The 25,827-nt window shown below is 41.1% G+C and overlaps 2 protein-coding genes across 4 annotated transcripts in view; one reads left to right on the forward strand and one right to left on the reverse strand.

The window, feature by feature from the left end:
• Positions 1-19,376, reverse strand: part of LOC111871490 — a 40,280-nt gene extending 20,904 nt beyond the window's left edge. For all 3 annotated transcript variants that reach the window (XM_023864649.2, XM_023864650.2, XM_023864648.2), the window contains exons 1-4: positions 19,249-19,376; positions 17,016-17,090; positions 13,566-13,712; positions 12,072-12,255 (exon numbers count right to left, since the gene is read on the reverse strand). In XM_023864649.2, coding sequence (XP_023720417.1) covers positions 12,104-12,255; positions 13,566-13,712; positions 17,016-17,061 — 345 coding nt within the window. In that variant the 5' untranslated portion in view covers positions 17,062-17,090; positions 19,249-19,376 and the 3' untranslated portion in view covers positions 12,072-12,103. The remainder of the gene's footprint in view (positions 1-12,071; positions 12,256-13,565; positions 13,713-17,015; positions 17,091-19,248) is intronic.
• LOC111871492 lies at positions 259-7,152 on the forward strand. Its single transcript, XM_023864651.2, has 2 exons — positions 259-480; positions 5,087-7,152. The coding sequence occupies exon 2, from the start codon at positions 5,093-5,095 to the stop codon at positions 7,148-7,150; it is 2,058 nt and encodes a 685-aa protein (XP_023720419.1). The 5' UTR covers positions 259-480; positions 5,087-5,092; the 3' UTR covers positions 7,151-7,152.
• Positions 19,377-25,827: the final 6,451 nt, after the last annotated feature.

Here is a 25,827-nt window from a genome sequence, read left to right on the forward strand (position 1 = left end):
GGTGAAGTGAAAGAATTCTGCAGATTTAACCAATACAGATAGAGGAAAAACCCTTTGAGCACGACCAGCAAGATGACCGGTAGCGACCAAGCGCACTATCGACATTAGTAGAGTGGAGAACTGGCAACTGGTGTACGTGATTAAGAGAGTGGGCCATTCCCGAAGGAAGTCATCACCAGGACGGCTTCCGACGCGAGGACGCCGGTTTACGACGCTTCCAAGAAGGCGTCTATCCGACGAAGGTGGTTTCCCATTGCTGTGCGGTCCCAGGGCGATTCCAAGAACAGGACGTCATTCCAGGACGCGGGCAAATAGGTGCCTGTCCGGTGGAGGTACTGAGCTGTTGTAGACGTGACGCCGTTAGACTGGCCAATAGTCGGCATCCGAGTCTCCGTTGTCAGAGGGTGCGTCCAGCTTCGCTTGAGAGGCAAGCGAGGCGTGAAGACAACCATTGGAGGCGGGAGCAATCTAGTGCACAAGGTAAGTCACTCTTGCTCACCTGTTCCTCCTGTCCACGTCTGTATATCTGAAAAAAAAAATGGCTGACGAATATATAAGTGTCAGTGATGCTTTCAAATTGGTAGCTGAACCGTTTAGCGGCGACAAACGCAAATTGAAAGAGTTTTGCGAAAACGTCGATGCAGCTTTTGGGCTAATTAACCCAGATAAATATGATTTATTTTACAAGTATGTACGCACGCGTATAACAGGCGAGGCGAAGGCAAAATTACTTGTTCGGCAAGATGCCGATGATTGGGCTAGTGTTAAGGCCATTTTGAAGGAGCATTATGCTACTAGGAGAACATTAGATTTTTACGCTTGCGCCATGTTCAATGCCCGACAAGCCAAACATGAAACAGTAGCTGCATGGTGCAGTAGGCTTGACCAATTGGGTTCAGATTTCAGAGACGCGGCTATAGAAGGCGCGTCTTCATCTGAAATGTGCGGTATCACAAAGTTGGTATCACAGTTAGGAAAGGCATGTTTCATACAGGGGCTAGCGAATGAACGAATACAGACCGTAGTTCGTGCTAGGAACCCTACACATATTACAGAAGCCGCTGAGATAGGTACTGAGGAAGAAAGCGCATTACTTTCTGCTAAAGAAAAGGTACATAGCGTATCTCAGTACAATGACCGAAGTAAGGATGTGCGTTGCAATAACTGCCGACGTTTCGGTCATAGGGAATCACAATGCTTCCTGACTGGCAGATCGAAAGAGGTGAAAGTGGCAGCTCCTGCAGAGAAAGTTTGTAATTTTTGTAATATGCCAGGTCATGTCGCATATACATGTTGGAAAAAGAAAAAGCGACATGGAAACTTTTCTGGAAATGAAAACCGCAGAGCTAGAGAACGCGCAGATGGGAAGTTTGCGATAGTAGCGGGAAACAAACGGAATGTGTTTGCCAAGACAAACAGTTGCCGTGAGTTTCCAGACGCCGATAATCTAACTGACTTAGGTTCAGATATGTATGTTAATTTAGCCAAACCACGACCACGGTCGGCCGTTGGTTGTGATCCGCCTTGTCGAAGGTCGACTGAAGGCCGGGAAGAGGAGCTCGTCCTCGGGGCTATGAGTGGCAGCTATGCCGATCAGAATGTCAGTAGATTAGACGAAAAGAAACGGAAATTTGTAGATGTTAGTAATTCCGCCAGCACTGAGAGTGCCTGTGGTAAAACCAGTGCATCGAAGGGAGTTTTCAACTCCGAAGGTGAGGATTTACGGGTCAAAACGACCTCACGTGAAATGCGCGTGAACAGCGATAGCGAACGGGTTTGCGCCACAGGGTGTGAAACTGAGGAAAACCATGATGGTAGTATTCTCATTACCGTGGCTGGCATAGATCAACCATTGAGGATGTTAGTCGACACGGGGGCACAAATATCCGTGATAAAGCGAGGGTTGATACCAGATGATGTTCCCATTCATACAGATAAGCAATATGAAATTGCCGGAATAACAGTAGGTTCGATTAACACACTTGGGAGCGTGAACTTAACCCTCCATGATCGCACGTATAAATTCCAGGTAGCGCCTGAGGAAATACAGTTGACAGAAGATGGCTTAATAGGCCGAGATATCCTGAAGGATTCGGTAATCAACAACAGGGAAGGATATGTGGATATTAACGGGCACCGTTATAACTTTTGTCGGAGAAACGACGAGCCTATCATTTTGAAACCGCGAACGGAGACAATCGCAGCGGTTACAGTTGACTTGGATACCGGACTAGGAATTGTGGATAAACAAGAAATTTATCCAGGTGTGTATGTAGCCAGTTCCCTGTCGCAAGTCAACAGAAATAAGGCTATAGTGAGCATTCTGAATTCCACAGAGGAAGCCATGGAGATAAGGGATTTGACGCTCACTGCCACGAAGTGGAGTGAACAAATCAGTGTGCGAAAAATCAATTCCCAAATTCATGATAATAACGAAAGTGTGTTATCTCGCAAGAAACGGGTCAGAGAACTAATTAGGACAGACCACATGGCAGAGAGTAACAAGAAATCTATTCTGGAAATCTGCGAGGATTTCCATGATATCTTTTACTTGGAAGGGGATAAACTGTCGCACACTGACCTAATTAAACATTCAATTCCCACTCCAGCCTTGGATGAAAACAGAGCGATAAACGTTCGCCCTTACCGATTACCGGAAGCTCACAAGGAGGAAGTAAATAGGCAGATTAACAAGTTATTGGATGACGGAATTATAGCGCCCTCCAGAAGCGCTTTCAATAGCCCATTGTTGTTAGTGCCGAAAAAGGCAGATGCCTCAGGAAAGGTAAAATGGCGCGTAGTGATTGATTTCAGGAAACTGAATGAATGGACAGTCGGAGATGCTTACCCGCTGCCGAACATCACTGATATTTTGGATCAGCTGGGTAAAGCAAAATATTTCTCTACAGTTGACCTTGCCTCGGGGTATTATCAGGTTGAACTAGCAGAGAAGGACCGCGCGAAAACTGCTTTCAGTACACCCGCGGGTCATTTTGAATTTGTTCGTCTCCCCATGGGCCTGAAATCCGCGCCGTCTACATTTCAATCTCTTATGAATTCCGTACTCGCCGGAATGAACGGATTAAGGTGTTTTTGCTATATGGATGATGTTATTATTACAGCAGATTCGCTGGAATCTCACAATGAGAGATTGAGGGAACTATTTCAGAGATTCCGCGAAAGCAAATTGAAGATTGAGCCATTCAAGTGTGAGTTCTTGAGGGCCGAGGTTCAATTCCTTGGTCACGTCGCCACTGACGAGGGGCTAAGGCCGGATCCTAGAAAGACGGAGGCAGTGCGAAACTTCCCCGAACCCAAGACAGTTAAAGAACTGAAGGGATTTTTAGGGCTCTCCTCGTATTACAGACGTTTCATTCACAACTACAGTAGGGTGGCAAAACCTCTGTATGAGTTATTGAAGAAGGACGCGGTATACGACTGGAAGGAACCACAGCAGAACGCCTTCCAGACTCTGAAAGAGCTGTTGGTTACGGCTCCTATCTTACAATACCCGGATTTTTCGCGACCGTTTATTATTACCGCCGATGCTTCAGGCGACGCCGCCGGTTGTGTACTGAGCCAGGGAGAAATAGGCAAAGACCTCCCGATAGCATATGCTAGCAGGACGTTTAATAAGTCCGAAAGAAATTATAGCACAACAGACCGAGAAATGGCCGCCATTATTTGGGCTGTAAAACAGTTTCGCCCATATGTATTAGGTAGACATTTCAACATTGTAACTGACCACAAGCCACTTAAATGGGTGTTCCATGTTAAGGATCCTAGTTCACGTTTATTAAGATGGCGAATTAAACTTGAAGAGTATGACTTCACGATACATTACCGGTCAGGTAAAACAATATCGCATGCCGATTTCTTGTCTCGCATACACAAAGCAGATGCTAGTGAGGGCGGTGACAAGGAAGCAGAATCGAGGGGTCAAAAGTTGGCAGGGTCCGCTACAAACGAAAAAAATGAGACAGTCGGTTCCGAATATTCTGGGAACTTTAGCGAACCCTCGGATTCCGAGAAAGAAAGTATTATAAGAGAATACCATGAATCTCTTATAGGTGGGCACACGGGAATCTCAAGAACATATGAACGGCTGAAACCCTACGTAAGTTGGCCAAATATGCGAAGGGACATAGAAAATTATGTAAGGAAATGTGCATCGTGCCAGAGGAATAAGCACACAGTTCCCTACACGAAGATGGCAATGGAGGTTACTGACACTCCGTATGCCCCTTTTGAAAAGATTAGCTTGGACTGCATGGGTCCCCTGCCTTTAACGGAACAAGGGAACAAGTACATTCTCACATGCCAGGACCAGCTATCCAAGTACCTGGTAGCCATTGCGCTTCCAAATCAAGAAGCCGTAACGATAGCGAGAGCGCTAGTCGACAATGTAATCACTGTGTTCGGATCGCCGGGTTCGATTCTCACAGACTGCGCCTCGAATTTCACCGGAGAAGTAATGCGGCACTTATGCAAACTTTTAAGAATTTCGAGAGTTAATACAACTCCATTTAGGCCTCAGAGCAATGGCAGTGTCGAAAGATCGCACGCAGTAATTACAGAATATCTGCGTCATTTTATATGCCACGAGCAGAATGATTGGGATACACTGTTGCCAACGGCAGCATTCGTTTATAATACGACTCCCCATACGAGCACTAAATACTGTCCATTCGAGTTGGTTTTCGGAGGAAAGCCTTCGATGCCAGGACTGCTACAACGCCGTCCCAGTTGCTCTAGCTACGACGAGAGAGAAGACTTCGTGAGCAGCTTAAAGGAGAGGCTACAGTACAGCCATGAGGTAGCGCGGAAGGCGCTACTAAACTCGAAGGAAGTGTCTAAAAGATATTATGACCAGAAGGAAAATACGGTTACGTTCCGCGAAGGTGATCTTGTACTTCTGCTACAGCAACATGTCAGACGAGGTCGCTCTAAGAAACTTTCTTCCCCGTGGATAGGACCGTACACCGTGGTCGAAGTCACAGGTGTAAATTGCGTATTACGTTCAGGTACAAAAAGACGAACCTTCAAAGTGCACAGCAACAGACTGAAGCTTTTCATTTAATTTCAGCTTGACATGCGACTCGAGACGCTGTTGATTTTGAGCGCGACGTGCGTCGCCGTCGTCGCAGTAGACTTCACAGTCAAGAACTATGAGGACACGCCCGGACTGTACTATGATCACATAGGTCAGGTGCAACTATACACTTCAGAATGGAAGCTTGTAACGTATGTAAACATATCGAAATTGGAGACGACTTACAATACGCTTGTAGATTTTGTCGCTCAGACTGGAGCAATGTGTAAAGAGTTGCCACCTGAAGCCATTTCTACCTGTCAGTCGGACCTGTCCCTGATGAATCAGAGCGTACTGAAAATTCATAGAACGCGGCGCATAATTTCCGAAATTACTAAGAATAAAGAGGAGGAGGTATTTCATTCCGATAATACGCATACACATGCTAAAAGAACTAAAAGAGGTGTTTTTAATTTTATTGGAACAGTTTCCAAAATTTTATTTGGTACTTTGTCAAGTGAAGACGCTGATTATTACCAAAACAAAATAAGCGAATTAGAGTCCGAGCAACTTTCAATGCTAAAGGTAGCCAAGGAACAAATGACTGTTGTGCGTTCCACATTGCAGACGGTAAATTACACATTAGTCGATATTGCAGCCAATGAACTGCAAATTAACGAGAACTCTAGAACAATGCAGAAACAAGTAAATGAAAACGTGGAGAAGACAAACCAAGCGTTTTCGCAAACCACTCTTTTGATTGCAACTAATCAACACATGATAATCATTGAACATTTAATTGGTCAGCTGAAGGAAGGGTATGACACGTTGTTATTTGCAATTATTTTTGCACAGAAAGGAATATTATCACCTCAAATAATCACCCCTGGAGATATTATAAGAGCCTTTCAGGATTCCCATTCGATCCTTCCACGTGACCTTTCCCTTCCTAACACTGCAAGAGTGGCTTACGAACATGTATTGATGAACATAATTGATATTGATGTGTTTCTAAATAACAATCTTTTGGGTTACGTCCTGAAGATACCCTTAGTGAACAGTGCTGTGTACCATTTGTACAAACTGATTCCATTTCCCACGAAAGTTAATAACAGTGAAAATATCTTCGTTTTCATTGAAAGTGAAAAGGACTTTCTCATGATAGATACATTGAAACAAGTGTATGTTAAACTGAATGAATTAGAATTAGATGAGTGTAAGGTTATTTCGCCAGACTGGCGTGTATGTAAACAGACATTCCCTGTAAAATCCACACATGTTCACCAGGAATGCGAGGTCAGGTTGTTAGAGCCCACTACAAGAATTCCGTTAGACTGCAAAAGGAAAATCATTTCTCTTGATGATGTAACCTGGTTACCCCTTACTCATAATAAGTGGATATTTGCCACGTCACACAAGGAAAGGGTGACAATTTTGTGTAACGATTTAGAACCCAGTGACATAATTCTACAAGGTACAGGTGTATTGTCAATGTTTGGCAGATGCGATGCCTTAGGGCTAAACACAAAATTACAGACCCAAATGAGTTTCACGAGTAACAGAACCGATAAGGATTTTATTCCCAGTGTAACACTGCATTATGATTGCTGTGAGCATTTAGGATCCAGAGTAAAGCTCGATACAATGAAATTCATACCTGACGTACCATTGAAAAATATTTTAGGTCATTCAAATGCGTTTAAATACGCTAGTCACTCTGTTGACCAGGTAGAACAATTAATAATTCAAAATGAAGCTGAACTGAACAGAGACCATAAAATTGATCATTTGAAATTCCTTTCCTACCTGGGAATAACAACTATGGTAGTCATGATGTTATTAATCTGTTGTTGTTTCTGTAAAAAGTGTAACTTTTTGAAAAGGCTCTTGGACAATGACTGTTGTGGCAGAATCTGTATACGCCAAACGGTCATAAATCAAAGAGAACTCAAATCATCAGATGAAAATATAACAGATAGATTTCTTGACCAGGAGACTCGCAGTCAGAGCCTGCGATCGCTCCCAGCTGCAACAAGCCTTGAGATGACAGAATTGGATCCAGTACCAATGGTAAGCACCCACTCAGGGGTGCGTAAGACTTATAAACGTAGATGGTAGATTTATGTTTCTGTAATCTTGTAGTTTATATAGCCTATATTTGTGTCGGGAAACATTAGCACCTGTTTTTGCAAATGTTTCCATCTTAAGGGGGGAGGTGTTGCGAGGTTTGCAACCCTTTTTAGTTTTAGGAACTTGAGTCTGATGTCTTGGGTCATGCCCTCTACTAAATTTACAGCACGTCAAGAGGTTGACCTGCTTCCTCAAAAAAAAAAAAAAATGTTATATCTACCCCTGCCATTCCATAAATTAGTGGAGTCCTGGAGTGTTTTCATCTGGGACCTATCCTTCACCAACAGCTGGTGTAATCTGATCTGCGTGAGGGTTCATGTCTCCAGACATTGGGCTGCAAGTTTAGTTTTTAGAGAGGTTTTAAGAAGAAGAGGGAAGTTGGAGGGCGCACTTTGTCTGGGTTGGGGCTACAAGAAGGCTGGCCAGGCTTACGTCCACCAGCCCTTGTATGTAATATACACAAGGAATCAATAAATCCTCTATTATCTGTAGTGAGTAATTGCTCTTTGTGGTTGGAATACCCGCTCCAGCAGCCAACTGACCATCACCATCACTGAATTATTACGCTACCACTCGGCCAACATAATTCAGTCGACCCGCCACCATCTTGGGTCACGACACTGGACACTGTTGGACCATGTCAGGACTGTCACACGTAGAAGCAACCTCAGGTGGTTCTTCGAAGCCATCAGTGTTTCCATAACATAATCACGCAACAATCTCCTTTATGTGACCCCATTTTTTCTAAGAGTAAGAAGACTCTGTGACCACCCTTCACTACACAGACCTCAATTCATGCACTTACACGTTAGTATAATTCTGCTTTCATAAGTATCAAAGCAGGGAGAGCTCTGTCATTATAGTGACTGGGTTAGGGGCTGGACGACTGAAGAATCAGGGTTTCATTCCCAACAGAATCAGGAGGTTTTCTCTTTTCCACACATCCAGACCAGTCTTCTGTCTAATGTTTATCCAGGGCTCTTTCCATGGGGGTGAAGCTGAACATGCTTTTGTATGTGTTGTTACTATTAAGAATGCAAATATACACACTTTCTTAGATCTTTTTGGTGAAGTGCTTAAACATAGGGACAACTGTATCTTTCTTTCATTTCATGAAATATATCCCATATTAAACAAGTCGGGAAATGTATACATGGGGTAGGAAAAATAAAGAGTGGTGGTCATGTCCTGCCATCTGTGAAATTACCTTATATGTACAATGAAATAACTGGGCAGGCTCTTTTAATTCAATGTATAATATTTTCACTATGCGCTGACATGCAATGCCAATGTTATGTGAAGACCTATATGCATTTCCGTGCCCATCTCGAGGGCAACTGTCTATAAATATCTATCAGTTTAAGAGGTGACTGAAGCAAAAATTAAAGAAAAAAAAACTGAACACACGATTTTTGTTATGATACTGTTACAATACCGCTACTGTTACTTCCTATGCAACGGTCTGTTCTAGCGTTTCCATGGAAGTAACTCTTCTGGATTCCAGACACGTTAAAATACATACCTTCAGATTTGTAGATAGTTAAGTAAAAGGATTTTGCTTTTGCTGCCTCATTTCATATAACTCAAGATCTGCTGGAAAAATATTGGTAAAATAATATACGTGTATGTATTGTCACATGTTGGGTGTTTGTAACGCGACAAATAACTTCACGCCATTTTGGATTTAGCGAATTTATTCCACATTCGCTCTTACAGTTACATAGTTCACACTTTCTCAATAACTGCCATCAGCAGTATCACAATTACTTCTCCTGCTGAAGTCACTGCCATTCACTCGATACAACTCAATAACAATGGACTTCAACTCATACTGAATACTAGTAACTCTCTCTCCAGTAACTGGCTCAATGCTCAATATGAATTCCCTTGAATAGTGTTCGCTGGTCCTTATTTAGGCTCGGCACAGACAACACAGAGAACACACTGCTGCTCGACAACAGATATCAGGTATTGTTGTCAGGTGTTTCTACCTATGCATTGCCTAGCAATAGTCGCTGCACGGACTCGCCTGTTGCATGACGTCACAGCCTAGTGGGGAGGTGTTTACCGAGCACTGTGTAATGATGGAAGGAGTGGGGGTATGTGATGTTACTCACAAGAACACAGAGTTCATGTGACCCCCACTTCCTGTTGCAGCATCCATGTCACATTACTCCCTTCTACAGGTTGTTCATCCCGAACAGCCTAATGGTACATCCCCGTTCCTTTTCCTTTGCTGTTTTTCTTCAGGGTGCTACCTCCACTCTCCTTCTTCAAACATGCTCGTCCTGAGCAGCTCCATGGTCCAGCAGTCGTCATTCTGTTGTATCACGTTTACTCCTCATTCACTCTCGCTGGGGGGGACAGGTGCTTCTATGTTACTGGCTCTTCTTCCACTTGCAGTGTCTTTTTCCATTTTTTGACCCCTCCACAAGGTCCAATTTCTTATTTTTCGTAACCCAACAGTAGATCTGACCATTCGCTTGGCGATTTCCAGTCTTGTAGTTTTCGTGAAATTCATATCAAAATTCGCTGTATTTTCCACTTGTACCTTCCACAGGTCTCGTTTCTTCACATATCGTGGCTGTCTGCTGCCTAGGTCCTTCAATCCATTTCTGCCTTGTAGTTGTTGCCTCAGGCCTCGGTCTGTTATGCCAGTGTTGCATTTCAGGCCATTCCACAGTCTCTTCCTGAACGTTCCTCCTTTCGGACTTCTTGGTGTGACATCGTCTTCGTTTTTTCCCTTACATCTGTATCCTGTAGAGCAGGTAATCTTCTTTCCGTCTGCGGTCACTTCTTTTCACGGTCCACAATTTCTTTGAGTCCAAGATTTCCTGAAGTTGCGCCATGCCATCATTGCACAGCAGAACACCTTCCTGCAGGTTTTCTTCTGCCGTGCCACTTCCACATGGCAGTTCATCCTTCTGCGGGCGATGGCCAGTCTTCTTCGGCACCTATCCTTGCCCTGGGTCCATTTCTTCGTATTTCGCTGGTTTCAGTGCTCATGCCTTTTCTTCTTTGGTTCTCCAACCAGCATTACTTCAGCGTCTACTTCGGGGACTTCTCGTTGTGGGGCCGCCTCAGGTTTCCTGTCCACTGAGGTTGGCTCTTTTTCTTCTAGATGTGCCTCCATCTCTTGGCAGGCCATCATCTCTTCTTCTTCTAGATGTGCCTCCGTCATATCTCAGGAGGCCATCATCTCCGTGTCTCTTTCTGGATTGGTTTCAGCCACCATCTCCTTGTGGCTGGTGCCCATATTTTCTCGCATGGCTTTCATCCTTGCTTTGATCGCTTCCGTTTCTGCAGCAATCTTTTCTCACCGGGCTTTTCTATCGGCCTCCAATTCTTTCTTGTCGGCCTTCCTATCGGCCGTCACTTTTTATAGTTGGCGTTTAATTTTGCCAGCATGTCTGCTTTTCTTGGCCAGCCCTGATTTTCTTCAGCAGGAGTTCAATCATCTGCTGTGATTCCATTTCTCGATGCACTCATAAATTCAATTATTCATTGAGGCGTGTTCAAGTTTGTAAATCAATTCTGACACCAATTGTCACGTGTTCTAAGTTTGAATCCTGTCAGTCAAGTGTGTAAGTCCAATCCCACTTCTGACACCAAATTGTAACGTGCTGGGTGTTTGAAACGCAACAAATAACTTCACACCATTTTGGATCTAGCGAAGTTATTCCACACTTGCTCTTACAGATACATAATGCACAATTTCTCAATTACTGCCATTGGCAGTATCACAATTACTTCTCCTGCTGAAGTCACTGCCATTCACTCGATACAACTCAATAACAATGGACTTCAACTCATACTGAATACTAGTAACTCTCTCTCTAGTAACTGGCTCAATGCTCACTACGAATTCCCTTGAACAGTGGTCGCTGCTTCTTATTTAGGCCCGGCATGGGCAACATAGAGAACACATTGCTGCTCGGCAACAGATATCAGGTATTGCTGTCAGGTGTTTCTACCTACGCATTGCCTAGCAATAGTCGCTGCACAGACTCGCCTGTTGCGTGACGTCACAGCCTAGCAGGGAGGGGTGTTTACTGAGCATTGCATAATGATGGAAGGAGTGGGGGTATGTGACGTCACTTGCAAGAACGCAGAGTTCATGTGACCCCTACTGCCTGTTGCGCCGTCCATGTCACAGTATACTGGAAGTCTCTACATAACTTTGTCGAAGGCTTAATATCTGTAATGTATCAGCATCTGAACTGTTGGACATAATTTGGGACAGAGAGAGAAAACACTTTTACTTAAGGTCATATATGGAATTTTTCACCAGCTGCCAATCAAACATTATAATGAAACCTGAAGTAATGTTAATAAAATTAAAGAATCGCTGTTTGATATTTTATGCACTACATTATGGAATTTGGTCCTTCCAGTCTTACTTGACCTGCAGCAAGATAACTCGCCTGCACACTATACTTTGGAATATTCAACAAGCAATTGATATGGATTAACGGTGAATTTAAATTAATGATTTCCTTGCTGTTTTCAAATACTTTGAATCTGTAACAGTTTCAAAAATACATTTACTTTTCATCACCCAAATCATTTATAATAACACTGTCCCTGTGCTTGCTTAATTAAACACTACTGCCATGAACACATATGGGGGGCTGGAGGTACAGTTCCACTACAGTTGACCTTGACACTAGAGGTGAGTGGTTGGCTTGAAGCACTGGCCATACTATCTACCTGGAAAGGGCCCCCTGTACCCACTGGACAGGAGGCACTGGTGGGCCCCAAAGTCAGTGAGGTTGCTAAGGAGCAGAGAAAAATCTGTAACCCCTGTCCAGAAGCAAACCCTAGCCATCCAGCCTGTAGCCTATTGGTATACTGAGTGAGCCATCACAGGTCCTAATAATTCGTAATAGCAGTGAATGTTGTGCCTTACCGCACACTTATATCTGCACTATTTTCTTCTGGCTATTCAGTTGCCAACTTGCAACGCCATTCTCTGCCGAAGAGGATGAAGGCGCTCGGTGGTTGTCGAACCTTTCTTCCATCCTTAGGCTTTCTTACTGATGTGTCTACAGGTGGCACCATTAAAGCTGTTTCATGCCCCACACCTGGACCATCTACAAAAAAAAATGCAACAGTCTGTAACTGACAGTGGTTCCCATAGTCTTTCACTCTGAGGCTCTTCTTTCATGACTATAATAGAATAGTATCTTTATGGCGATGAGTGAGATTATGGTTGCAGACAGTATTAATTCTGCCTATAGGTCAATCTGCCGAACAACTTCTCAATTGCCAGCTTCATTTTAATGATAAACATGTAAGACTTTCTTGTAGCATATACTGATGGGGTTTGGGTAGCTTGAACGCTCAAGTGTTGCATTCAGAAAGTGCCCGAAAAACCCATCAATCTGAATAAGGCTTTTGTGGTTTTCTGTAGTCCCTCTAGGCAAGTGCTGAATTAGCTCTCTAAGTCTATACAGTCCATGGACCTTAGCCACTTTTACAGTTTCTTAATCCTATACAGTCAGGACTCCTTCGATGGGGAACCAGCCCATTGCAAGGACACTACTTACACACTGAACTCACAGAGACATCTGTCCATGCCTTGAGTGGGACTCGATCCCATGATCCCAGAGTTTGAAATGGCAGACAGTTCATGCTTTAGGCAGCACAGCCACTGCGATCAGCACGTAACAGATTAATGAAGTGTAACTGTAATAAAAAAATAGTTTTTCTACTAAACTATATGTCTGCACTTTAATGTGGGCTTTTACAACTAAAATGGATCTGTGCAGGCCCCATAAAGAAGCTTCAAGGACCAAACAGAGAAAGTTACTCCCGCTTCAGTCAACTCCAGACTACCATAACTAAAAATAGCATAATAAGAATGACCTGTTATTTATTTGTAATTTTCAATTGGAAAAATGATATACCTGTAGCTTTAAATGATTGGATTAGAGGCCTAACTCAAGGTACTCTCCCAAGATTTGCCTCAAGTAACAGAATAAGACCATGAATAACCTATATCAAGATGGCACACATTGTCAGCAAGAAGTGAACCCGTAACCTGTCAGGTACAGAGCAGGAGTGCTACCTATTTGATTGAGACATTCAGCTGGCCAGAATGCAGAACATGTATACTGTCAGTGAATCCAACTACTCCAGCTGATCCAGCACAGCCATTCACAGCAAAAGTAAGCCTTTAAGTGAAATTATAACTTTGTTAACAGATTTTGTTTGAAATTATTACTTTCAGATGTAATTTAACACTGACAACTAAACTGTATCACGGAGTAGGTTACAGATGTATGATGGATACATAATTCATAAAAAAATTAACTTAATTAATGAAATATTCTTAAGCAGGTATGGAAACATGTTTTTCTACAGAGCAAAATGCTTTCCCTGAACAACCACAAGCTCTTACCTGTTGAAAATGACTCTGAATATGGCCTCTTCCTGCCCCTGGCCGTGGCTTCTTTCGGAGGCTTGTTCAGAAGACTCAAGTCAGCCTCCTTCAGCTCTATCAGCTCTATGGTGAATTCTAAAGAGGTCTCCATTTCTTCCAGGAGATCTGAAAAACAGATACAAACACCACTGCTATATGTCACATAATAAAAGACACATTTATGGACCAACAAAGTTTTCATTTGTGGCAGTATGTTAAATCCTTCTACTTCTTTGCTTTCTATCAGGTGATTAAAATACATGCATCCATTACCGAAATCAATATATTAATTTTCCTACACTAAAAAACGTTTTTTCTTGTACTTTCTTCTTTGAAGGAATACAAGGTTTCTGGCTGAAAATGAATTTAATTTCTTCATAGTCACTCGAGGTCTGTACTAAATATTTTTTTTTATTTAGATAATATTAGCAATCAGAATTACGTTTGATTCTATAAGCTAATTTGCTGTAGTATTCTTCATGACGTGGAGAGGGCTTATCCAGAGATAAGTCCTCGTTACCCCTCTCTCAGGTCGGCTGGCCAATTCCTTTTTAGTCTTCCTCCACTGTGTGGTTCCAGTAATGGTTGAATTAGTAGATTCTCATGTCCTTCTATTTTGTTGAGGTATCTCGTGCTTTTCCCTTTTATGACTTCCTTCACTAGCAGCACTTTCAGGTCTTCATGGAATGTTATATTGGAAACATACCATGGGGCGTTAGTAATCAAACGTAGTATCTTTGACCAACATCTTTGGATTATGGAAATACTGGTTTTGCTAGCACATCCCCATATTTCCACTCCATATACCAAAAGTGGTTTTATTATTGTTTTGTAAAGTAAGATTTTGTTGTCTAATGAGAGTTTGGAATTTCTTCCAATTAACCAATGCATATCCTTGATTTTTAAATCAATCTGTTTGCTGTACTAAATATCACCCACTATTTTGCTGCATATCATCTGCTTTCTTCCAGCCATACTAAATACATAATTTCTATACAGACATTAATTCCTCACAGTTTTGCACATATCTGTCACCTAATCAGCTGTGTCCTCCACTCCATTCTCCGCACAAATTAAAATATTTCCACTTGCTCTTCTCAGAAAATTTGATTACTGTGAATGCTTTTGTATTCAAAACTGAACCTGATATATTCCCAATATGTTTACCCAGTTTCCTAAGTTTCATCAGCCGAATTTCAAAACGATGACTTATATAAATTCTCTCTCCTTCCTTCAATACACAGCCTATATATCACTGCACACTTTATAACCACTGTTTAACTTGTGCAACTCTGAATGGTGTATCAGTTCAATATAAAATCGTTAAATAACACATAATTAAACAAAACTCCACAAAAAAAAAACTCTTATCTTCTCTCCATCCTAAAGACCGGTTCTGGGGACCAGGGGGGCAGGGGTACATTAGCAGCAGAGCAAAATACTTACTGTAGTAGCAAGGTCCATCTAGTGCAACAAACTTAATATGAGAACACAAAAGATTGTCTTTACATTTTGCAGCCACTACTGATGGACGTTTCTACTCTTCATGCATCAAGAAGTGTAATGGCTTGAGAAGTCTAAAGGATAAAGGATTTCTTCTGGGACATCACACTGTGCAGTCCATTGAAAGTTAATCAACATTTCAGAGGAACATGTTGCCTCCACCTGTTTCATACAGGGTTCTTGCTTGGCTTCTTCTTAGACACTGATGATGGAAGTAACATGCTCCTCTGAAACTTCAGCTGACTTTCAACGGACTACAAGACAATCGAGCCAAGAACACAGAACTCTTCATCTCCTATAATTATCACAGTATAATTTATGAGATTATAATGGCACTGACTAATTAACTTCTGGGTTGTGACACCCTCTAGTCTGTACACGGAGATATACATAAAAGCATACACCAGAAAGAACATAATTTCTTCATAACTAAATAAATGAACTTTGGGTACAATTAACTGATGCAACAATGAATTTCCAGGGCCGTTCTATCAAACTGTACATAAATGCAAGTAGAAGCCACTTACAAACACTTATTAATTAGAACATAAATTCAACAACAGACACCATACATATGCAATGGTATAACTAATTGAGTGAGACCATGCATAAACAAATCCATCGAATTTAAACCCCATATTACACTCTGAAGAAAATAGTAACATATTTCTGATCAAAAATTTTTCATTAATTCACTGGGAAGTTTATTAATAGTAAATTACTTTGTAACAGTACATGTCTGTTACATTCTGAACTGAAGTACAGCTGTATTCTTATATTAGCCTTTAAACACCGGACTTCTGAAATAGTGGTAAACTTGAGCTGGTCGGGGTTTATTTAAATGCCCGCTGCTAGGGCGCGTTTAAATGCCCGTTGCTACTCTGCGTTTAAATGTCTGTTCCTGTTAGGGCGCTTAAACAATTTTAAGCATTGTGTTTAAAAATGCTGTATGTAACTTAATTTTTACGATAAATGGATGGAATTAACTTTGTTTATATCAGCAAACAACATAGTGTCACATATTATAACAGAGGATTTGAAAATGTTTATACAAAGAGTTATATGCTATTTTCAATTTTTTTCTTTTAATTTTGATGAGTACTGCAAAAATGGTTTCCCAGTTCTTCACAGAGTTGTTCTGCATTATAAATTCACTTCTGTTTGTAATACTTCACAAATTTTAGCAGTCCCTGGTGTCATAAAACAGATGGAAGCAATAAAATCATTTTGTCTTCTGCTAGCACTGCTTACACTCTTCGGATTTTTTAATCTTTTGACTAAAGGACAGAAGAACGAAAGAATGGCTGTTCAACAGAAAGCTAGAGGGGTCCCTTCAGTGTTAAGACCTTCCATTATAGCTGCAAGAGATTACTAACCCTTCTAAGGTCGTGAACAGACAACTGCATCATGGCTGAGATAGTGTGTGATCTGTTTTCTGTGCATTCAGAGTGAAATTGAATACTGTAGTTTCATTTCACCCTATATATATATACATCAAGCAGATAACAACAAAAAAGGTATGTACATCAAATTTTACTATATATTTTTAACATATTAATCTGCAGAATCTGCAATAAAAGTATTGGCTTGTGGATGAGTTTGGGCATAACTCACATGTATATTATTTTTTGCTGTTGTTCACTTAAGTATCATTTTAATTCCTCTATTAGGGTTTTACTCAAGTCTGTCTGGTAATTACTACATTTAAAAATAAATATTTAGGACTGTGCATGTGCTTCCACTAGCGAGTTTAAATGCCCGACTGGCCAAAATGGGGTACTTTAGCCACGACGACCATACTCATCACTGGCCCGATCGGGGCATTTCGGACGTTACAGGCTAGTCCGTTTGGGAAGGTGTATCTGAGCATCTATTGTGTAACTCAGCATTCTGTGTATATGTCTGTATTGCACATCATTCTCTCACCTGGATCTATGTCAAACCCCGATAGATCGTCTTCTTGTTGTTTCATACTTCCTGTCTCCTACTCTTAGACTTCAGCTGTAGATATAAACAGACAAACTGTTTAAAATCATTTAAACATGGATTTCTTACAGTAACAGCAGAATGATGTAGAACAAGCTCTAATAAAGACAATCTCAGAAGATCAAAGAGATTTACATCAGTATATGGTAAAATATCTTAATATCTTAGAAAAATTTTGTTCTTATCTGCAGTACATTCAAAATGTACAGTCCTTCATGAAGAATAATTTTATTTGAGCTTTACGATATGTCACTCCAATGGAATCTCCACTTAATATGTGGTGCTATCCAAAAGTTCCCGAAATATATTAATAAAAACTATTACGTGTTGCCTGGATCTTATTCTGCACCGTCACCTTCAAAGTGGTCCCCTTGGGAGCGCATACACCGATCTCAGCGTTTCTGCCACTTTTGAAATGCATCCTGGAAGTCTTTCTTTGTTAGGGTGTTTAGTACCATCTGCGTTTCCGCTTGAGTTTCCTCAACTGTATCAAATCTTCACCCCTTCAACTTGATTTTCATCTTGGGGAAGAGAAAAAGTCGCATGGAGCTAAGTCTGGCGAAGACGGTGGGTGGGGAACAACTGCCATCTTGTTTTTAGCCAAAAATTCCTGCACAATGTAAGCTGTATGTGGTCATGCGTTTTCACGGTGGAGTACCCAGATGTTCATGCGCCACTTCTCTACACGTTTTCTCCTCATGTCCTCCATCAAATGCCTTAGAACATCGCAACAGAACTCTTTATTAACTGTCTGACCAGGACGGACGAACTCCTTACAAATAATCCCATCAATATAAAAAAAAAGATCAACATGGACTTAATGTTGCTCTTGACTTGTCGAGCTTTTTTTTGGCCAATGTGGAGAAGGGCTCTTCCATTGCAACGATTGCTGCTTACTTTCAGGGTCGTAGCCATAAACCCAACTTTCGTCGCCAGTGACAACCTTTGAAAGAAAGTTTGGATCCTCTTCAAGCTGTTGTTGAAGTTCCCTGCAAACTTCCAAGCGATGCTGCTTCTGTTCATTTTACAGCAGTCGTGGCACAAACTTCGCCGCAATCCTCCTCATGTTCAGTTCCTCTGACAAAATTCGTTGACATGTACCATAACTTAGTCCTACGGTGTTACAGAGGTCTTGGATGGTCTTGCAGAATCAGATCCCTAACTTTCGCGACATTTTCTGGTGTGGTGCCAGTTGACGGCCGTCCCAAACGATCATCATCATCAGTCGATGTTCGGCCATTTTTGAAAAGCTTATACCAGTTGTAAGTTTGTGTCTGGCCTAAACTGTTGTCACTAAAAGCTTGCTTCAACATTTGGTGCGTTTCTCCAACGGGTTTCCCAAGTTTGAAACAAAAATTTATACAGACATGCTGCTCTCTCAGATCAGCCATCGCAAAACCGCAAAATCACGGAAACACAACAATGGAAATATGTTCACCAACAATACACCCAACCACTCAACTCGACGCCGCTTGCCACACTGATTCAAGAAGGGTGTGTGGGTAGACACCTAGCGGTATTTCGATGTATTCACAACCATTCGCGGGCAGAATTCAAATTTCGGCAACTTTTTGATACACCACGTACTTCGTCATTTAAGATTTCCTCTAACTTATTCTTGAATGCAGCTTCTATTACCCCAACCTCTGCAACTATCTCAATGTTAAATCCTTCCCCCGATTCAATCCTTTGCATGCCGCAGGACGATTAGGGCTGTTCAGTGTACTGGCAATAAAACTGCCATGGATGATGGGATGAGGGATCGTCTTCTAGAAAATTTTCAAACGCAGACGTCACTGTATTATATAACTGGTGTTCTACTGCCATTCCACCTGATCATATAACGATAAACTGCTCCAAACAAAAGATGAGGAAGAGCAACTTGACAGTGGTTAACCTACTCCAAAAATTCAAAAGCAATGCTTTAGAAATCATTCATCTATTAAAAAAGATCTCAGATTTACACTTTTAATGGCAGAGCTTCTTAGTTACTGAATTCCGTGATGATACCTCAAATCACATCTATCACCATACTTACGAAATTAGCATACTTTATCCCCCAATGATTGTAACCAAGGCAAATGTGCTATCGAAAACATTTGAAGGACAAGCAAATAAATCTGTGGCAGATAACAATTATGCACGGTTCAGCAACTTAACACATAAAACGTACCTTCTTTAAATCCACAAAAATTATGCAAAAAACTCGAATATTCTGAAAAGAATAAAAATCATTCGAGCACCTCAGCATATATACAACACTACAAATGTCACAAACTCCTGGCCCTCCAGCCAATGAAATCCGATTCAGACCAGTCATCACAGATTACTTACGTTAACTATCGATGCATAATCACAGATTATTAAGTACATGGTATACTAAATATCGTATATACCTGATTACCTGATGGTCAACAAGAAAGGGCCGAAACAAATAGTTCTTTGGACATACGTATAGTGTAACTATGTAAACATTCTGGTGACAGAATAATAATAAAAAATGGACAGAATTGACTAAAAATACATAGATATAGGCTATCTCAAAGTCAAATAAGCCTCCCAGCAATATTTTAATCCAATGGTTAAGAGGCATGAATATGAATACTCAAGCACCATTGGAAGAGCAATCAACCTCGCTCTCTTATGGAGCTGAGCCCTTCTTGGGAAGCTGCCAGCTGTGCAGCAACTCAAGAACTTCCCAGCATTTAATGGAACCCGAAGGTTTAGTACGTGTTCACAATAGCCCCCCACTTTCCCCCATCCTGAGCAAGATCAATCCAATCTATCCCATCCTCTTTTTCTAAGATCCATTTTAATATTGCACACTCTCCTATGTCTTGGTCTTCCCAGTGGTCTCCTTCTTTCCGGCTTTCCCACCAATATCCTATATACATTTTTCCTCTCCCCCATTTGTGTAACATGCCCTGCCCATCTCACCCTCCTTGACTTGATCAGTCTAATTATACTTGAAGAAGAGTGCAAGTTATGAAGCTTCTCATTATGCAGTTTTCTCCAACCTCCTGTTACTTCGTCTCTCTTCGGTCCAAATATGCTCCTCAGCACCCTGTTCTCAAACACCCTCAGTCTATGTTCCTCCCTTAAAGTCAGAGACCAGGTTTCACACTCATACAGGACCACAGGCAAAATTATAGTTTTGTGTATTCTAATTTTTATGTTTTTAGACAGCAGGCGACAAGACAAAAGGATCTGAACCAAATGATAGCAAGCATTACCCAAGTTCAATCTTCTAGATTCCTCCTCAATCAGGTTTTGATTTGTTATCGTCATTCCCAAATTTCTGAACTTAGTCACATTTTCAAAACATCTGACACCAATCTTTATGTCATGTTTTTGCCCTGGATTTTGGTGACAATATAGCAATATATACTTAGTTTTATTTGTGTTTACTTCTAGACCAACCTCCTTACTAACATAAATTAAAGCTTATGTGTTTCTTTATGGTATTTATATTATCACCCTATAGATTCTCATCATCAGCATAGACCAACAGCTGATGTGACCCATTTAATTTCAGTCCCACCTGGTTTCCTTTTACCTTCCTAATAGCATATTCTAAAGCAAAGTTGAAAAGGAGTGGTGATAAAGCATCTCCTTGTTTTAGACCATTCTGGATAGGAAATTTATCAGACAAATGTTTACCTACACGGACTTTACTATACGTTTCGTTTAAACACATTTTAATCAACCTAACTAGTTTCATGAGTATCCCAAACTCTATCAGAATATTGTACAATACTTCCCTCCTAACTGAATCATAGGCTTTCTTGAAGTCTATGAATAGATGATGTACTGTCTCATTGTACTCCCATTTTTTCTCCAGTATTTGATGAATGCAAGATTAATGCAAAATATCTGATCAGTAGTTGATCTGTTATGTTGAAACCCACACTTACGAACCCAATACTTTCATCTATGTATGGACTTAACCTTGAGAGTAGAATATTGGATAAAATTTTGTACGAAGTTGATAGCACCGATATCCTGCGATAATTACTACAGTCAGTTTTATCACCCTTCTTGTGAACTGGTACACTGATCAGGCAATTTTTCCTTATTCTAAATAGAATTAATTAGCATATGGATATGAGAACATAATATTTCACCTCCTGCTTGAATAAGTTCTACTGGAATTTGATCACTACCTGGAAATTTATACCGTTTAAATTTTGCAATAGCAATTTCAACTTCAGAATGGCTAGGATCAGGTACTAATGGCTCAGTTGTATGTATTTCTATCACCCTAACATCACTGACCCTATGTACGTACATTCCATAACTGAGAGAAGTAGTTCTTCCACCTATTCAAAATATTGTGAGAATCTGCAAGTAGATCACCATTCTTATCCTTCACTAAGTTACAAGGTGTGTACCAAAAGTTATGAAATATATATATATATATTTTTTAAATTTATTGATGATATCGGTACAAAGTGTTAATATTCTTCAAAGTACTGTCCATGAGCATCTACATATTTCTTCCACCGACTCTCCCATGCCTGGTACGCCCTCTCAAAGGCCTCGACTGGAACCTCATTTAAAGCTGTTGTCACGGCTGCTTGGATAGCCTGAATGCTTTCAAAATGGCGTCCTTTGAGTGCAGTCTTGATCCTCGAGAACAAAAAGAAGTCGGCCGGAGCTAGGTCGGGGCTGTAGGGTGGCTGCTGCAGCGTTGCCACGTGGTGCTTTGCCAGGAACTCAGGGACGAGCAGAAACGTGTGGCTGGGTGCATTGTCATGATGCAGCCGCCAGTTAGCGGCGATGTCTTTTCGCATGCAGATGACCCTTTTCCGTAAACTTTCTGGAACATCCACATAGTAGGGAGCGTTGACGGTCTGTCCTTGGCGTCGAAAAAGACGATGAGCATTGTTTTCACTTTGGATTTGCTCATCTTCGCCTTCTTCTACTTAAACTTCTTCACCCACCTTGTAACTTGCACATATGATAGAACAGACTCCCCGTAGGCTTGCTTAAGCAGTTCGTGAGTTTCGGCAGCTTTTTTGTTGAGCTTTGTGCAGAACTTGACCGCCCAACGTTGTTCGAAAGCATCCGCCATCGCACGCTGTGACGTGGTCACAAAACACAGGTGCACTAAATCAGCGATACTGACACCTCCGATGCTCGAGCAGACTGACCTTGGGCGCGCTGTGAAGCTAAAGACCTCCCCCCCCAACCCAACCGGTTCCAGCGTGCTCCGACCAGTAGGAGCATGGGAAAGAAATATATTTCATGACTTTTGGGACACACCTTGTACTTCTGGGTGTTGGAAATCCCTCTTGAAGTAATTTATTCCTGTATACAAATCTCTAATGTTCTTGAACTTACTGTTCTTTGCAAGTTCATCAATTTTATCTTTCAGATATTCCCTCTTTTTACTCTTGAAATGCCTGCTGGTGTCACATCTTATATTGTTCAGATTATCCCCATTTATTTCATCTGGATCCTGTAACCACTGCAATGTCTGTATGCATGTCAACTCTCGAAATATATGAAATGTGATTTTAAATTTTTAATATAACTGCTTTTAAATTGACAGACCTCATTTGCTTAAATATAAATGAATGTTGTCACTTCCCTGGAATACCATTCCCATTAAAACTTGGTTGATTGTTGGTGTGAAAGAAGAAACAGAATTCATGAGTAGGCCTTGTGGCTCCACTACAATCTTCTCCCCAAGCAGGGGAAACCAGGAAACTGATTTGAGGTTCTAGTAGCATTGACCATCTTCTTGAATGTGACACAGTGCCACCATGAAGAACGTGCCAAACAGTCAGCAAGAAGCAAGGAGGGTGCTGTTTACTTTTCCATTGTTGCTTGTTTGTCCTGCTCCTTGACGCTCAAGCTGGAGGTGATGCCTTCCTCCGAAATGCCTGTGAACTTGCACCTCACTCCAAGGTATTACATCCCAGAAGATACTAGTACTCTTCTCACCCAGAAAATTTGCATAGACTTATATTAAGCAATTTTGGAACATGTTTGCAGATCACACTTTTTATTCAAGAGAGAATAGTATGTTTTTAAAGTAATATTATATTCTTCTCAGCAATATTTGATGTATCGTATGTGACAACTATATATCACCACAGTTTTAGTATAACAATTGAATGAGAGAACATTGGAAAAAATATAGTTACAACATCTACTTAAAAATTTGTTTGTAGTATACATAAGGAAGCTTCTACATTAATAGAAAATTTTTATCCTCAAGAGGAGCGACCATGGTGCAACAGTGCGGGACAAAGTGCACAATTAAAAAGTTTCCAATATGCACATCCAAATACATACCACACACTGTGAGCCTTTGCTGATATCTGCCTTTCAGTCTCAGGATTTACGTCCAAACGTTTCTGACGAAGGCACAAATTAAACATTAACATCTTTTTGGGCTCATTGTTCACCAGCTTGACATTTTTCAAACAAATTGGGAGTTGGAGCTGCTTCTCCCATCAGATGTAATGAAGGAAATATTCCCACTCAGTTCGTCCACTGGATGCAGTGAACATAGCTCTTTGTAACAGGCCAAGCCAAGTAGGAACCATACCCTCCCTTACATCTGATGACACAACCAGACCTGGAACTGTGTTAAAAAAAACTCAATGGGATGAACAGTGTCCAAGATAAGTCATTTTTAGTTATAGGGGTGTTTGAACCTATTTTTACGTATTTTATATTTAGAAAATGGTCATCTTAAATTTGTGCGCAAAAAATATATGTATGTTTTTAAATGCTGTAGACTTTTAGCAGGTTGATTTTTCTACAATACAGTACATGCAAATATTTTAGCCATGGCTGCAAGGAGTTTGTCTGAAGAACTTACAAAACTATGGACCTGAAGTTGCACATCTCCACAAACAGATCTTACAGTGAAGGTGATAAAGTTGGGAACAATGAGGACTGGAAACATGAGAAAGAGGAAATTGGCTTCATGTATAATATGTTTCAAAATATCTGCTATCTTTCACAATTTTTATTGATATGCCAGTATGAAGTTAAGGCATAAAATCACACTTTATATGTAAGCATGTTTCTTAGTGGCGGTGCTTGGGGGGGGGTCTTCCTTTCAGGTAAATATGGTATAAAGTTCTAGTTTCCTATCACCAAAAAAATAAGGCTGGCAACCCATTACATAGAGCCTACTGACTCTAGAATCAGAAACATTGAACTACAACTCCTTTTCAAGATACTGGCCTCCCTACAATGGTATATTTTTGCAATCACTGTGACAAGGCATTGATGCCAACAGCATAGACATAGCATGATCACATAGCCAATTCTGGACACCAGGCTTAAGTTCATCAGGTCTGTTGAATATGTGCCCTCCCAGGTGTTCCTTCAGTGGCCAAAACAACTGAAAACCTATGGAAGCTAAGTCTGAACTGTAAAGAGGGTGTTTCATGATTCCTAAGCTGAAAGATGCCAGAGTCATCATTGTGAAATTTGCTGTGTGGGCACACATTATAATGCAGTACAGTGATCTGTCACACTTTCCCAGGCCTCTTTTTGCAGCTCACTTAGCTTAGAGCATTATGAAGAAAACTTCTTCGTTATGGCACATTAACTGTGGCAGTCTTCTTGAGGTGAGAGCAGTGTTTCAACCATCTGCCATGAAAAGAGTTTCATTTTCTGGTGCTGACAACTTCTGGGAAAAATTAAAGTCCAGGTCAACCTTGAACCATCCTCATAAATCCTTTATATGCAGTAAACTACATGGAGTATAGTTTGGGTGTAATGTAAAAACACACATTACTAGTGTTCACTTTAATTTATTAACTAAAAATATAATCGTTCAACAAATACATAACAGTATATTTCTATTTTAATGATTTGACTTAAAGCTCATCAAACATTTTGCAGTCAAACCCTTATATGATGGAAAGTCATAATATTTTAATTATCACCATGAGAAAATCATAATTCCAAAATATCGTTCTATATAGGAGATAGCCCATTTCCTGAGCCTGCTGAACAGTCAAATCTTGCGGTGCCAAGTGGACAGAGGGAGCCACTGGAAGGGGCAGAAGCAAAATGGTGACATCAGTTAAGAAAGTGGAGGCTCGTGCTGTGATACAGTTCCTGCATTTGCAAGGGAAGTCTGCCAGGGAGATCCACAACCAGATGACCGCTGTGTATCAGGAAGGTGTACCATCATATGACACAGTGGTCAGGTGGAAGAGGCTCTTTCATTGTGGAGAGACAAACGTCGAAGATGAACCCTGAAGTGGAAGACCATCTTTTGCTGAGGAACCAGGAATTGTGGCACAGGTGGAAAGCTTTGATCCTATCCGATAGATGCATAACTATCGAGGCTATTGTTCATGAGATCCACATTAGCCATGGGTCAGTTTTCAGCATCATCCATGATGAGTTACACATGACAAAGGTCACTGCAAATTTGGGTACCACAATTGTTGACACCAGTTCAAAAACAGCAATGAATGGATGTTGCAAAGAAACTTTTGCAGTTGTGTCAAGACAAAAAGGTGGAATTTTTTGACCACCTGATCATGACGGATGAATCATTACAACCCTGAAACAAAGGAAATGAGCAAGCAGTGGAAATATGCAGACTCACCACCACCAAAATGGCCAAATCCCAGTCATTGTCAGGAAAGCTGATGTTGAGCGTCTTCTGGGATCAGCGGGGTGTCATCATGACCAACTATGCGCAAAATGGCGTCACCATCACTGGCTAGTACTACCAGAACCTTCTGAGAAAATTACAGGAGGAAATCAA

Source organism: Cryptotermes secundus, unplaced genomic scaffold, assembly GCF_002891405.2.
Source record: "Cryptotermes secundus unplaced genomic scaffold, Csec_1.0 scaffold585, whole genome shotgun sequence".
NCBI classification, from domain to species: domain Eukaryota; kingdom Metazoa; phylum Arthropoda; class Insecta; order Blattodea; family Kalotermitidae; genus Cryptotermes; species Cryptotermes secundus.